Source organism: Equus quagga, chromosome 22, assembly GCF_021613505.1.
Source record: "Equus quagga isolate Etosha38 chromosome 22, UCLA_HA_Equagga_1.0, whole genome shotgun sequence".
Lineage (NCBI taxonomy): Eukaryota > Metazoa > Chordata > Mammalia > Perissodactyla > Equidae > Equus > Equus quagga.
Genome location: NC_060288.1, coordinates 8,087,580 through 8,101,952, shown reverse-complemented (window position 1 = coordinate 8,101,952; position 14,373 = coordinate 8,087,580). Strand labels below are relative to the sequence as shown.

The 14,373-nt window shown below is 40.7% G+C and overlaps 1 protein-coding gene across 1 annotated transcript in view; it reads left to right on the top strand.

Annotated features, from left to right (window-relative positions):
* The window catches only part of UNC5D (unc-5 netrin receptor D), a 488,465-nt gene that overhangs the window by 428,609 nt on the left and 45,483 nt on the right, over positions 1 to 14,373 (top strand). Inside the window, exon 12 of the mRNA XM_046648689.1 lies at positions 1,688 to 1,772. Within this exon, the coding sequence (XP_046504645.1) occupies positions 1,688 to 1,772 (85 nt within the window). The remainder of the gene's footprint in view (positions 1 to 1,687; positions 1,773 to 14,373) is intronic.

The window sequence follows — 14,373 nt, the reverse complement described above, 5'->3', positions numbered from 1 at the left end:
AGTCTGAAAGGGAGGCAACAGAGAGAAAGTGCTATGTCAAACTAAGAGAGAATACAAAATACCTAAGGCGTGTATTCAGATTGACATCCACACACTGAATACCTTGTGTATTACAACTTCTGCTTAAACAGCAGGAAAGGATGTCATGGAGGCCACTTCATTTGTCAACTACATTTAAGGAAGAATGGTCAATGAAAGGAGGAACCTGATCAGAGGCCCCTAAGGATGGCAATTACAGTTCTGCTACTGTTGACATTAAGGTCCAGAATATAAATGAATACCCTTGCTGAAAAGCTGTATTTAAATATGCCCTATTCTTAGTGCTAGTGAAAGATCCTGATGATAACTAACATGTTACTGAATAATGCTCATAAATGTGAATCACAAATAACTTGTTTTGCAATAAGTGTTGCTTTCCTTGATTCTATAGCAGCTAACAGGCACCTAGAAGGATATCAGAAAAAGCCTCCCATCTCTGGATTTAAATTATCATCAGCAACCTGAAAGCTTTCTGTGCAATTACATTAGCTCTAATAACAGGAGAAAAGCTGAGAGCTGTATTATGCAAAGAATAGGAGAATGCCCTGAGATTTTATTTTGTAAAGATCTTACTGTGTCTCTATTTCATCTCTTTTTATAAACAAGAAGTTACACTAAAGAGAATCTCTGGCCTCTCTAGACTCCTCTCTCTTGGCCAAAGGAAATATTTACTTCACAGCATTCAAGAGGAGAGAAGGGACATTTCAAATGCAGTGCCATGTGCCTTCCCTCCCTACGTGATATGACTTTACTGAAGTAAGGCTACTGAGTTTTTCTCAATTTAACATTGACATGAATATGGCTAAATCACCTTTAACCGTACCCCTTTCCAGCTTCTATTTGCAAGTATAGGGCTAAATAGTGGCTATACAACTACCTATAATGTTTCTAAGCTTATCCATGCTTTTTCTTTCTGTGGTTTTCTTGACAAAATGCAATACTCCATTGATTACCTCCCTAAAGTTACTTCAAGATGTACAATTTAGAAGACAATTTCATACCAGCCTCCAGCAAAATGTTCGATGGCTCAGCCATCATCCCAGATCCCTTTTCAGGAAATGAGCAGATACATTAATAAACTCTTACGTTCTCAGATCTGTTTGATAGTGCCTGGTCTCAGGACACCCAATCTTTTAAGACAATTAAAAAATACCAGGAAGATTTTAAATAAAAAATTAACTTGAGTACACAGTTGAAGACTATGCCCCTCTTTATGTCACTTTACGAAACAGTTTTCCCTTTATCATCTTGTACTTTATAAACTTTTCCAGAATTTGGAATTCATGAATTTTTGTGAGAAGGTCCTTTTTTTTGGTGGGGAAGATTGGCCCTGAGCTAACATCCATTGCCAATGTTCCTCTTTTTGTTGAGGAAGATTGCCACTGAGCTGACATCTGGGCCAATCTTCCCTCTATTTTATATGTGAGAGGCACCACAGCATGGCTTGATGAGTAGTGTGTAGGTCCACGCCTGGGATCCAAACCCATGAACCTCAGGCCACCAAAGCAGAGTATGTGAACTTAAGCACTATGCCAGTGGGCCAGCCCTGAGCAGTTCCTGTTTTGAAAGCATCTGTAAGTTGCTCAACTGAGGTGCTTCAAGATAATTGGAAAATCTACAAATAACGTTTTTGCTTTTTCTGTTTTAGGGGTGAGTTTACTCATACCACATGGTGCCATCCCAGAGGAGAATTCTTGGGAGATTTATATGTCCATCAACCAAGGTGAACCCAGGTGAGAGACAGAGAAGGATGGCATATTAATAACATCTTAAATATGAAATGGAACTTCTGCAGAAAATCTGAAATGATTCAGATAATGGGACATGGAGGTGTGTAGATGAGACAGGGGGCTACTTGACTCTGTAGAGGAAAAACCAGTAGCAAAACTATTGGCTAGAATGAAAACACGCACAGCTCCACATTTACAGGTAGCCAACCTAAGTCACTGACATCTGGACAGCAGACACCACAGGTAAAACAGTGAACCAGTAGGAAGTCATAAGCAGCCCTCTCCATAAACACTGACTGCCTCACATAGTCTTCCTCTCAAAAGAAAAAAAAAAATCACCCCTGGAGGCACTCTTGGGTGCTAGGACTTACGCAAATGCAGAGAACCATTGACCTGTAACCTTTGAAGGTCAGCAGAAGACCTGCTATAAGCTGAGAGACAATTTCTTAGGCAGTTTTCCTCAATGTGAAAATATGGTCCACGCTTCAGTAGCTTTCAGGTCTGACAAATTTCAGCAACATTAAATTCAATTACATGAACAAATACAAATCTTGTCGCATACTCTTTTAATGAAACTAGTTGGTTATTTTCTTAGCACAACTATAATATTTGTAGAAATGTTGCCTTCCTCCACACAAGATAAACCTAACTCCTCTTTAGAAAGCAATTTCTCTCATAAACTGGATATGTACCTCTGGCATTTTCAGTTATAACATCTTGGTTATTTTAGAATAGATTTTTTGTTGTTAGAAAGAACACATGAAAGAAAAACACTGAAAGGAAAAACAGCCAGAGAAACAGATGGCTTGAACAGATTTTGATAGCTATCTCCATAAAAGGATTTGTTGGTGCCCACTGGTTTTTGACTTGCTGCTCTCCCGGGCCTGAGAGGAATGGAAGAAAAGGCTCTGCTAGTTGACTGTTGGAGTGTAAGCTGTACTATGTCAGGCTCTCGTGTTATTTCCTCAGTCCTGCAGAGCTAGATCCTTTACCTGTGCACTGAAAACATGCTAGTGTCTAAATATCTCCACTCAACAAATAGGGGAAACCAAGGCGCAGAGAGGTTTACAGAGTTTATTCAAGATCTCAGTTAAGCAGACAGAAAACTCGAGTTCTCTGGATAAGTCACCTCGTTTGCATCTCTTTCATTGATTTATATAAGAAACTGTACCTGTTTAAAATTGAAGTCATTGTCAATTACACATATGCTTGTAAATACAACATCCTGCAAAAATCAAGTTTGAGGCAGAATCCAGTTAACCTTGCCTGAAAGCATGGCCTCCTGCAAAGCCCCACCTCTGCATACTGTTCCCTTCATCGTATTCAATCCACGGAGCCTGTGTTCAGCTCCTTCCTCCCAAACCCATCCCCACTGTCTTCCACCTCATTATTTGAAAGTTAACCTAGGGCTAGTTCATATTTTCAAAGGCACCTAATTTACAACTCACCTCAATCCCTCTCTCTTACTGAAAGCTTCTTCTTAGGAGGTCAGAGCTAGAATGTGCCGAAAGGCATCAAAGACACAAGAACTTAAATAAAACAGCTCAAAAATTTGGGAAATATCACTTGGAACACCCTGCAATTGTAAAATAAGGAGAAAAACGTAAAAGCTCACCAGAGCCCGCAGACCTTGAACGACAGCTTTGGCCTGATGCGGTCCTCCCTTGCTAGCTTTCTAAGTTCCATGTTAACCCGTTTGGTTTATCCATCTGCATCTAGGGTGTGAGTTCATTACTGCTGTCTCAGAAGGTGGACAGAAACAGGAATAGCTCATTCAAGATTCAGGTCTATGAGGTGTGCATTTTCCTATTAAACTAAGGATAAAATAAAATTACAGGAAGCACACATTCCTTTTCCTGTTGCTGAAAACTTCCTAGATGTTCCTATCTCTTAAAGAAATGACCAGCCCCTGGGCTGCAGCCCATTTAGCTTCCTTGGCCATCCTCACTCCCTTTTGAAGAGCTCCAAACTACTTATAAAACCACTAAAAATAGCAAATACCTTTCAACTACTTTTTTAAAGCTTGGGTGAATTATTTTCATCCCGGCCAGGAGGCTGCGTAGATCTGACTTCTTCAGCCTTTCATCCTGTGATTAATCAGGAGAAGGCCATTTCTGTAGCTATTTAGTGTCATCTTTTCTTTGTAAGGTCACTCAAAAACCCATTTTCATCTTATGCTGCCCCTATCTTCTTCTGAACTTGGGCTCAGAAGAAGGCCCTTCTTCCTCAAAGTCTGCAGAGCTGGAACAGCGCTGTCCTGTTTCTTTCATCTTTGCCTCTGGACCCATCACAATTCCCTCCCTTTTAGTTCATAGGTGTGAGAATTGAATTTACTGACTCTCCATCACCTCCACACATAGAGAATTACAGTGGGATCTTCCAAACAACATCATTATGCTGTATTTAAATTGAAGTCTGTTCCATTTTCCTATTGATGATATATTTCTGTTGCTCCTTTCTGAGTTGCATCCCTGGGATAACAAGGAGATGATTTAGTGGAACTGTAACTGATATCACTGATCTAAATTCTGTACCAGATTCCCAAGGATATGGCTGTGTGGAATGAATCACAAACTCAGAACAATCCCCTGTATTCGAATCATCTCAGATGGTTATATTTTGATATTTTGGTAAGTTTTCAGTGAGGTTGTTCATTGTCTGAATTGAAGGTACCCTGTCTCTCGGGGGAGATCCTACTTGCGTTCCTGGGAAGCCTCTAAGAGGATACTCTGCACTTTCTAGTAAGTGGAACGATGTCACTTTCCTTCCTCAATGGCCCTGCTCTGTCTACACTTTCAGACTTGAACAACCATCTTAATGAATCTTTTCCAACCTCCTCCAGTGATCTGGACCTTTAGTTTGTTATAATGCTTAGAAAATTATCTCTGTTTACTTTTTGTACATACGTATGTATTAAATAGTTTGCTGGAAGGGGACTTTGCATTCTTGGGAAAGCAGTAATTACTTACCTCTTTCAGTATAATTTGCAAAGTGCTCTCACATACATTTGAATCATTTAATCTCCACAGTAATATTCAAAAGAAGAGAATTTTGTACCAATTTTAAAGATGAGGAAAAACTCTAAAAAACTGAAAGTTCCAATAAGCCTTGCTTTCCAAGCGCATGTCGCTTACTGGCTGAGCTGGCATTTGATTTCAGGGCATCTGATTCCAATTCCAGTGCTCATAGATTAAAGGATACCACCTCTCTTTGATGTTGGAGACTTTAAGGATACAGCTTTCTGATGTTACTTTCCAACTCTTGGCCCCTGTAAAGAGGCATCCTCTGGAATGGCTCCATAGAAGCACTGAGAATTAGACAAGGCAGAAAGGTAGGATCAAGTTGAACATTTCTGAGAAGTCTGTGGGGGTGAATTTCTGTTGCTGCGTTATAGAGTGGAGAGAAGAAAGGCTGGCAACATGTCTCACCTCAGCGCCGAATCTCAGCGGACACGACGTTAGGAGACATTTGAGCTCAGTGGTTAAGAGAGGGAGCTCAGGCATCAGAGGCCGTGGGTTCAGATCTAAGCCTCACTGCTATTATCCATGTGACTTAGGTAAATTAGTGAAACTCTTTGTGACTCTGTGTCTTCATCTGAAAATAGTAGTAGGTGCCTACCTCACAGGGATATGGCATGATGCACAGTGATACAGCAGTCTCAAAGATGATAAAACAAGAAAAGGAAATCTCATTGATACATTTATATTTGATAAAATAGTCTACAGTATATCCTTTAATCTTTATATCAATCCTGTGTAGTAAGTAATAATAATATAATTAATCTAATTTTATAGATTTGGAAATTAAGACCAAGAAAAGTTAATAGATTTGCCTTAGGTTGTAGCAGGACTGAGTACCAAAGCAAAATTTTCTGACTAATAATGTATTTTTAGGCTACATCACACTGCCCAGCTTAAGGCAGAATTAGGCATAATATTCTTGAGTCTGGTAAGACATGCTTGATGAGAGGCAGGGCTAATTTAATAATAGAAATACACCATGACACAGACAGAGAGGGGCCCAGAGTTGGGAAGACAACAACAACTTTGTAATTCAATGTGGAATTACATTGCAGTCAAGGATTTCACAGGTAGCAATGGAAAAATAGAGAGCCCTTAATCTGTTCTAAGGATAGACTCACAGAGCGGATGGTGGGGAGGGTGGCTTCCAAGAGATCTGACTTGAGCTGAGTCTAAAAGATCAGTAGAAATTAGCCCAACAAAGAAAGGCATAAGGGCTATAACTCAATGATTTCCAGCTCCAGGTTACCTTTTCCAGTATCTATATAGTATAAAGGCAGGGGGGAGTCTTTAAGAGTGGCTAAATCCAGACATTTTCCCCTGCTTTGAAGTCACTCGGATGCCAGAACATTGCCTTAAGCATCTTTCTTCCAGGCCTTTACACAGACAGAGAAAAGAGTTAGGTTTCATGCCCTGCTCCATTCACAAAATAGACGATGCTTAATGATGTCACAGGGACAGAAAGGCAATGGCCTGAACTTGGGGCTGCCAGAAGTATTTGTTGATGAGAAGCCCTCCCATGGATCAAGGGTATTTCAGCAGCTAGCTCAGTGCCAAACGTGGCCTCCTTTATCACAGGCCCCTGGGAGCACAGAAAACCATCACTAATCATTCTCAAAAAGCCTGTCTCTTTTCGTAAAGTTTAATTTGAAAGAGTTCGAGTCTTTTCTTTTCTTTTTTTTTTTTTTAACATTTTGTCAGGAACATTTTGGGGGAAAAAATTTTTATCCTCTCCAACCAGGTTTTGATAATATTTTATAGAATTAAATTAAGGTATTTAAACAAGAAAATTAAAAGAATCAATTATTTCTGCCACATAGATAACAATAAGAAAATGATATCAATGTAGCACAATCTTGTCACCACCCCTTTCTTTTTGCACCCTGATGCACCCTGTGGTCGGAGAGTAGAGCAATGGACCAGAAAATTATTATATTCAGCTTTCTTCTGAGAAGCAATAAAATGAGACCAAAGGCAAACATTCATTTCTTTTTCCAATTACATCATCATGTGCGTATTCCTGACCAAATGCTTCGAGTAGAATTGGAAATGTAAGTAATCTTATTGAAGAATTTACAAAAGGATACATATTTTGGAATTTGGGCTCAGCCCAGATGGGATATTTCAACCACTTTTTTACATTTTTTTTTTTTTTTTTTTTGCTATCAAATGGTATGGTCTGCCCAGTGGGTGCAACTGTCTTGGGGTGGGGATTAGGAAGGTAGACATGGTGGTGTTATGAAACATTAACTTTTTTCAGGGTACCTTGATGACACTATGGTTTTAATAGCAAGGCATGAAATGAGAGCAAATACAAGAGTAGGAAGACAGAAAAAGTAGCTCTGGGAAATGGAAGAGAGATGACAGTGTTTCTTTCCCAGTAATGGGCTCACAGTTAAGCACTGCAGTGTAGGCTCCTCCTGTGTAATGGCTTCCTATGGCTTTTCTTTCGTGGTAGCCAGAACGAAACACACAAAAACAAAATTATACATACACACATATACACATGCTTCCTCCCGTGTCATGCCTAACAGAGGATATAAGCACTCAGAAATGTCCTTAGACTGTTTGAGAGGACTTCATTTCTAGAAGAGTGAAAAAGAAAACATGGATCTGTATGGCCATTCTACTTGTAAAAATAGGGCTTTAATTAAATGAATCTGTTTGTAGTAAACTACTCTTTATATTAAAGCAGACATTTGAGGCCATTCTAAGACCTTTCATCCCAGTAAAATAGGAACCTGCACACACTATTCTTGGAACCTCTAAAAGCTCTGATTTCTCCACAGGTAAGAAACCTCTGCCACCAAGCGACTGCAGTTAGTGTATGAGCCAGTCAAAACCTTGCCTCTTGAACTCAGAATAAGAGCACTTGCCTTTGGCACTACCCTGACATCAGGTGACTGGTCAGGACATTGCCGCAATGGAGGAAACCTCACTTAGACCATCTAGGTTGATTTGTATCTCTGTTCACCTTCTCCAGCTTGGAGGACTCACCTGATAGGTTGTGTCTCAAGCCACCCCCCAGCTCAGGCAAAAAACACTGTACCTTCTTACTGAAAAAAAGATGTGAACTTCTGGAATAGTTTTCAGTTGATATTATGTGCTCAATTCAGTCAATGACTATTAAGGGTCAAATGTATTCAGTACTGGGGATCAAGAAAAATAAGATCCTTTATATATAAGGAGTTTATTTCTGGTGGGGGTGTTGGTTGGAGGGTGGACGTTGTTTATATGTAGCAGGATGATGTTTGGGGCACAGTGGGCATTTTCCGTATTCCTGAAATTGACAAAGTTAAGAGCTGATTTATATATAAAAAAAAAAAGAACTAAGCACCCCAACATTCTAATTTCAGAGATTTGCCAGCTACAATTCAAGCCTAATTTTCCCACCTCCCTGCAGAACCTGCTGAACAGCATCATTTCTTAAGAATAGGCACTCCCACACCCCAACTCACTCATACACCATGCCCTCTCCTCCCTCCCTATTGATAAAAGAACAAGACTTGAAGAGCAAAAAGGAGAAGTCATGTTTTGGAACAGTATAGCTATCGAAAATGGCTGTCCCTGCCTTTGGCAAAGCCAAAGAGCATAGCCCCAGGAGAATTACTCATTAAATGTGGGTCATCTGCAGGAAGTAGACACTGATACCTGATTTTCTCATTGTTTATCATTTGGTTGACTTGTGCAATGCTACCAAGGGATGGAAAAAGCAGTTTTTGGAAGAGAGGGCATCCACTAATGCCAAGGAGAGAGGGGCAAAAAGCACTTCCGTAATTCCCAGGTCCCCATATTTCCAAGAGGTAAAGAAGATGACCCCGGCCAGGAGCTGGGAACTAGAAAGTGTGAGATTGAAAATAGCTTTTCCAGGGGCCACTTCAATGTGAGGCAAAGAGGCTCAGACAACAGGATCAAAGTGCTGCCAGCTGGGGGCCAGTTGGCAGATGTAACGGAAACCCACAAGGAACTACAGATGCTTAGAGGCAACTGTTTGCAATCCAGTCACCTGGACTTTGTCAGTGAGGCCTTTTGGAGTCACCACTCATCTATACTGAATCCATCAAGGATTATCTTAACCTCTTAAGTCATCCAAGAAAAATATCATCACCTTGCCACAGATAGTTAACTGAGGAGATGGTGTCCCTTCTCCTTCCTTTCTACCACAATGCCATAGGGATAAGCCCATGAAGCAGGGAATAGATGAGGGAGCAGAGAACCTAATCATTCCTCTCCAGACCAAGCATCTAGAGCCTTGTGTGTGTATGTGCAAGCGTGCATGCGTGTGTATGCACACGTGTGTTTATCTGCATGGCTACTGGGGGTGGGGGCGGAATTTTGAATCAGATGTAAAACTAAAGTTTTAAAATTAACAAAAATGAGTCCTCAAAACTAAATCAAACTATTTTAATAACTAGATGTTACTGAAAAGTTGTAGAATCAAAATGAAATGTCTTCAAGGGACCCTGCTACCAGGGGCGGTTCCACTAAGCACAATTGTTAGCAGTTACTAGGAGAGCTAGAAGCGCTTACCATAACAGACGAAGCCCTGAAAGCAAACCCGATTACTCAAATGAATGATGATACTACAGTGTGATACACGTGGTGACAGAGATACACAGATGCTAACCAGGAGTGAAGGGAGGAGCCCTGTCTAAAGGTGCAGGGGAGGTTACAGAGAGAAAGTGACAATTGACTTAAACACTGAAAGACAGAGAGCAAAAGGCATTCTAGTCGAAAGGAATAGAATATGCAAATGTGCAGAGGTATAAATAGCGTCACATATTTTGGAACTAAGCAAATCAGAACAAAATGTGAAAGGAAGAGTGACAAGGAATGAGGCTAAAAAAATAAGGACTAGACCATGTAGAGTGTTATTTGCTGCCGAGGGGAAACTGAAATTTACCTGGTGGGTAGGGATTAATGAGGTTTAAGATTTGGGAGGCCTGGTCATATTTACATTATAGATATATTATCTTCTGCTTCATTTGCACTGCCCCTGCCCAAGTTCAATTCTTCATTATACCAGCACCCTCCTTGTGAGCACATTTTGCCTAGCACAATTATGAAGAACGCTCCTTTTCATCCTCAAAAGTATCTATATTTGGACGATAAATTATAGTTACTCTACTTTTGTGTGTCCTTGTCTCTAGTTGGGAACATTTTGCATTCTTTCTCTAATCCCCACATTGCTGTCAGTGGGGAGTTTTGAGAGAGACTTGGGGAGGAATTCGGCAAGATCTGGTGCGTGTGTGCCTGCGTGTGTGTGTTAATGTGGGGTGAAAGAGATGAAGGAGTTGAAGATGATTCCCAGAATTCTGGCTGGGGAATTGATGATTAATTAGTAGAGATTTGCCATCTGAAGGTCACCTGAGAGTTTGTGATAATAGATGCCCTGGGAGAAACTTTGGAATTCCTTCCGGGAAATAAACACAGCTCTTTGACTTAGAAGAAAAGGGATAGGAAGAAAACTGATTAAAGAATAAATAGATATAAGGCAAAAATAATATTTATAACCAAGAAAAAATACAACTACTGAATCGAAATCCCATGTCGAACTTTTGGTCAGAGAACGTGGCAGGAGTACTACTTACAGCAAAGTGTCACCATGTTGGGCAAAGACTATGCTTGCCCGCTTTGTGCAGGGTGAAATCTTCCACCTTCCTTTGTTTTCTTTGCCTTCCTAACTAGGCAAGAATCTGCCAATTCTGGAACTCGTTGAAGTGAACTAATAATGTATATAACTTGTCAGAAAAGTACTGCAGACTTAGTCGTTGGCATCACCTGAGAAATAATTATCAGAAATGAGTGAGGAGAACACAGGGATTCAGAAGGCCCGAGTTTTAGTCTCCCTTGCCATGTACAGCCTTTGAGCAAGTCATTTTCTTTCTCTAGGCCTCAATTTTATCATCTATAAATTTTGTATATTACTAACTGCATTCAGGATTTTGGTGAGGACAATAAAATGACTTCATATATGAGAATTCCTGTGTAAACTATAAAGTGCCATATAAATGCTACACTTTGAGGTTATTTTCTTTTGTCTACAAGTTCTCTAAAGTCCGTGGAATTTGCTTTAACTCTGTGCCAATGATGCTGGGCTCTTCCCTTTTGACCGCTATCACGTTCCTAGACTTAGAGGAAAGATTGATTCGGTGACGGCAAACATATTAACTGTTTACTATAGAATCAGGAGCTGCGCGAAGATACAAAGCACACCCTGCGACAATTCCTTCAGGTCTGCTTCTATTTCTCCTGACATTCTGGCCTATGATTTATGCTTTGGGGTTGTATTTATGGGTCCAAACAAAGGCTGGTGTTTAGATTAGGAGATCAATGACCAGTCAAGCTAGGCAGCTGGTTTATGCTGCTTTGAACAAGCTTTGTCCCTGTCCACTTTGCCAGGCTTTCCTTGCTAAATAGTGATGGGTAGAAATGAACAAATTCTCCCTGTCACCATTTCTGTTCAGTGGTCAGTCATGGATTTGAATCCAGTTTGTTGCTTTAAGTGAGTTTTAGAAATTTTTATTGGAAGAATCAGATTGATGGCACATCCCTTTCAGGAGATGTAGCATTAACTCTGTAATAGGCAGAGGGAACTGCTGAGGAGGAAAAGTGCTTCCTAAGTAACACACAAAGGGGCTCTTTCTGCTGGTGCAGGGGAGTAAATTGCTGCCATTTGGGGATCTATTCATTCTTTCAGGCTACCAGTGCCATGCAGTGTAATAAAAGGGGCAATTTATCACAGGGAATCTTAATGGCCTAGAAGGGTTAATTCACCTTTAGCTGAAGATTGTGCTCTTTTCCACAGTCAAATCACAATGGTTTCTTCACAAAGGCATTTAGGTTAGAATGTATTGCTATTACCCCTAAAAAGTGAGGAGGGGAAGAGAAAAATAGTGAAAGAAAAAGGGGAAAGGAAAAATTGGGGATGAGGAGGGAGAATTCTCACATTGTCATTTTATGATCTGCCTTTTTTGGAATGGAGAATTTCCCCGTACCACACTCTTTACCGTCCCTTCCACCTCACACTCCCTTGGTCCACAAACAAACATGTATAAATAAAAATTGCCCTCATTTTAATCAACGTATATTTCAAGCCCATGTGAGCTCACAATGTGAAGTGATTAGAGTGGTCCAGAGGGGTCTTTAATTAAAGATGCCATTGAGGAGATAATAATGGCTTGTGAATGTTGTTAATGGATCGGAATGGAAGGTGTACCTTAATTCAATAAGAGGAACGTCATTGGTTCATGGGTTTGATTGCACATTGTAAAGGAACACCACATACTGTAATTCTTTTTATTTGTATGTGCCATCTCTTTTATTGCTCATGCTGGAAGTTGAAATAACCTGTCCTATTAAGATATTTAATATAGATCATCCTTTTCACTTCACTTAGTTATAACCCAATAAAAATGCTGGGAGAAGACACCAGCCCACACTGAGGCTGCCCCCGTGCTCTCTAAAACAATCCGCATAGCCCTTTGCAAACCTGGGTGATCAACCTCGGAACTCCCCTGGTTATAATCTTTAAGACCAACCGTAGTAACTTCCCAGGACTCTATAAAGTTGTGTGAGGATGTGTAGCTTCACTCTGGACATCGGAAGGAGGTGCTGGCAGTTGGAACAATGAAGATAATGCAAAGGTGAAGCAACACCTTGATTCAATGTTGCGGCGTCTGGGAGACAACAGTGGCTCAGGAGGCAGGAGCAGAGGGGTCTCTAGGTTCTAACTTGAAAGTCATGAGAAGTCTGGTGGTAGAAGAATGCCCCTGCCCACAAGATGTCCACATCCTAATCCCTGGAACCTCTGAATATGTTACCTTGCGTGGCAAATGCGACTTTGCAGATGTCCTTAAAGTTAAGGATCTTGAGAAGGAGACATTTTCCCGGATTAGGCAGGTGAGCCCATGTAAGGGTCCTTATAAGAGGAAGGCAGGAGTATCAGAGTCAGATACAGAGATCTGAAGATGCTACACTGCTGACTCACAGATAAAAGGGGGGCCTCCAGCCAAGGAATGCGAGCGGCCTGTAGAAGTTGGAAAAGGCAAGGAAACTGGATTCTCCCCTACACTCTCCAGAAGGAACACAGCCCTGCTGACACCTGCATTTTAGCTCACTGAGACTTCTGACCTATAGATCTCTAAGATAATAAATTTGTGCTGTTTTAAGCCATCAAGTCTGTGCTACAGCAATAATAGGTAACTACGGTAGTCCCCACTTATCCATGGTTCCACTTTCTAGCATTTCAGTTACCCTGGGTCAACCGTATTCTGAAAATATTAAATGGAAAATTCCAGAAATAAACAATTTATAAGTTTTAATTTGCACACCGTTTTAAGCAGCATGGTAAAATCTTGCATCATCCTGCCTCCATCCCACTCGGGACTGTGAATCACCCCTTTGTCCAGTGTATTCAGGCTGTATAACTACCCACCCGTTAGTCGTTGAGTAGCTGTCTCCATTATCAGATCGCCTGTCAAGGTATCACAGTGCTTGTGTTCAAGTAACTCTTATTTAATAATGACCCCAAAGCGCAAGAGTAGTGTTGCTGGCAATTCAGATATGCCAAAGAGAGCCCTAAAGTGTTTCCTTTAAGTGAAAAGGTGAAAGTTCTCAACTTAATAAGGAAAGAAAAAACTCGTATGCTGAGGTTGCTAAGATCTACTGTAACTTTTATTACAGTATGTTGTTATAACTGCTATGTTTTATTATTGTTGTTAATCTCTTACTGTACCTAGTTTATAAATAAACTTTATCGGTATGATGTATAAGAAAAAACACAGTATATATAGGATTTGGTACTGTCCACGGTTTCAGGCATCCACTGGGGGTCTTGAAATATATCCCCCGCAGAAAAGGGGGGACTACTGTAATTCAAGCCTCTATTATGACCACTCTATGTACCTCAAGGCCCTACTTTCCTAAGGCTTTCTCTAGTGTCTATGAATACAATCTTAGCAACTCTCATTCCGACATTTCACCTTAGAAATTCCAGTTTTGGAGAATGTCTCCAGGAAACGTCTGTGCCTTCCACGACCCACGCCTCCACACACACCCCACAGCAACCAACGCTAACAGGACAGGAGATTCTAGTCCACACTCTGTCACATGTGAGGTGTGACTTTGGCCGTGTCACTCCACCTCACACCATGACCTTCTATTTCCTCATCTGCACAACGATGGTATTGGGCCTGATTACTCCTAGGTCTTTCTTCAGCCTAAAATAAAATGATCCTAGGAATAAAACTCAGGTTTCCTCCAGAGAAGGCTGTCTTGCCCTATTCAAAATGTAAATGAATAAATAACTTAGTTGATATAAAAAATGTCACAGCAGCATGCCCGGCAGATCCACTCTCCTCCCTCTCCCCTCGCTTTCTTTCACTTGAAAGCACCTTCAGTGAGCCATCATTCCACTGCTCCTAGGAAATAAGCTAAAGGCAAGCTGACAAGGCATGAAAGATGAGGCTTAAATTGTGTCTATGAACTGGTGATTTACACATGATTTGTGATTCCTTGAGTCTATTAATTGGTAAACACCCTATGAATGTGTGTGTAAACTAAAGCCGCTTAACATATGCAAA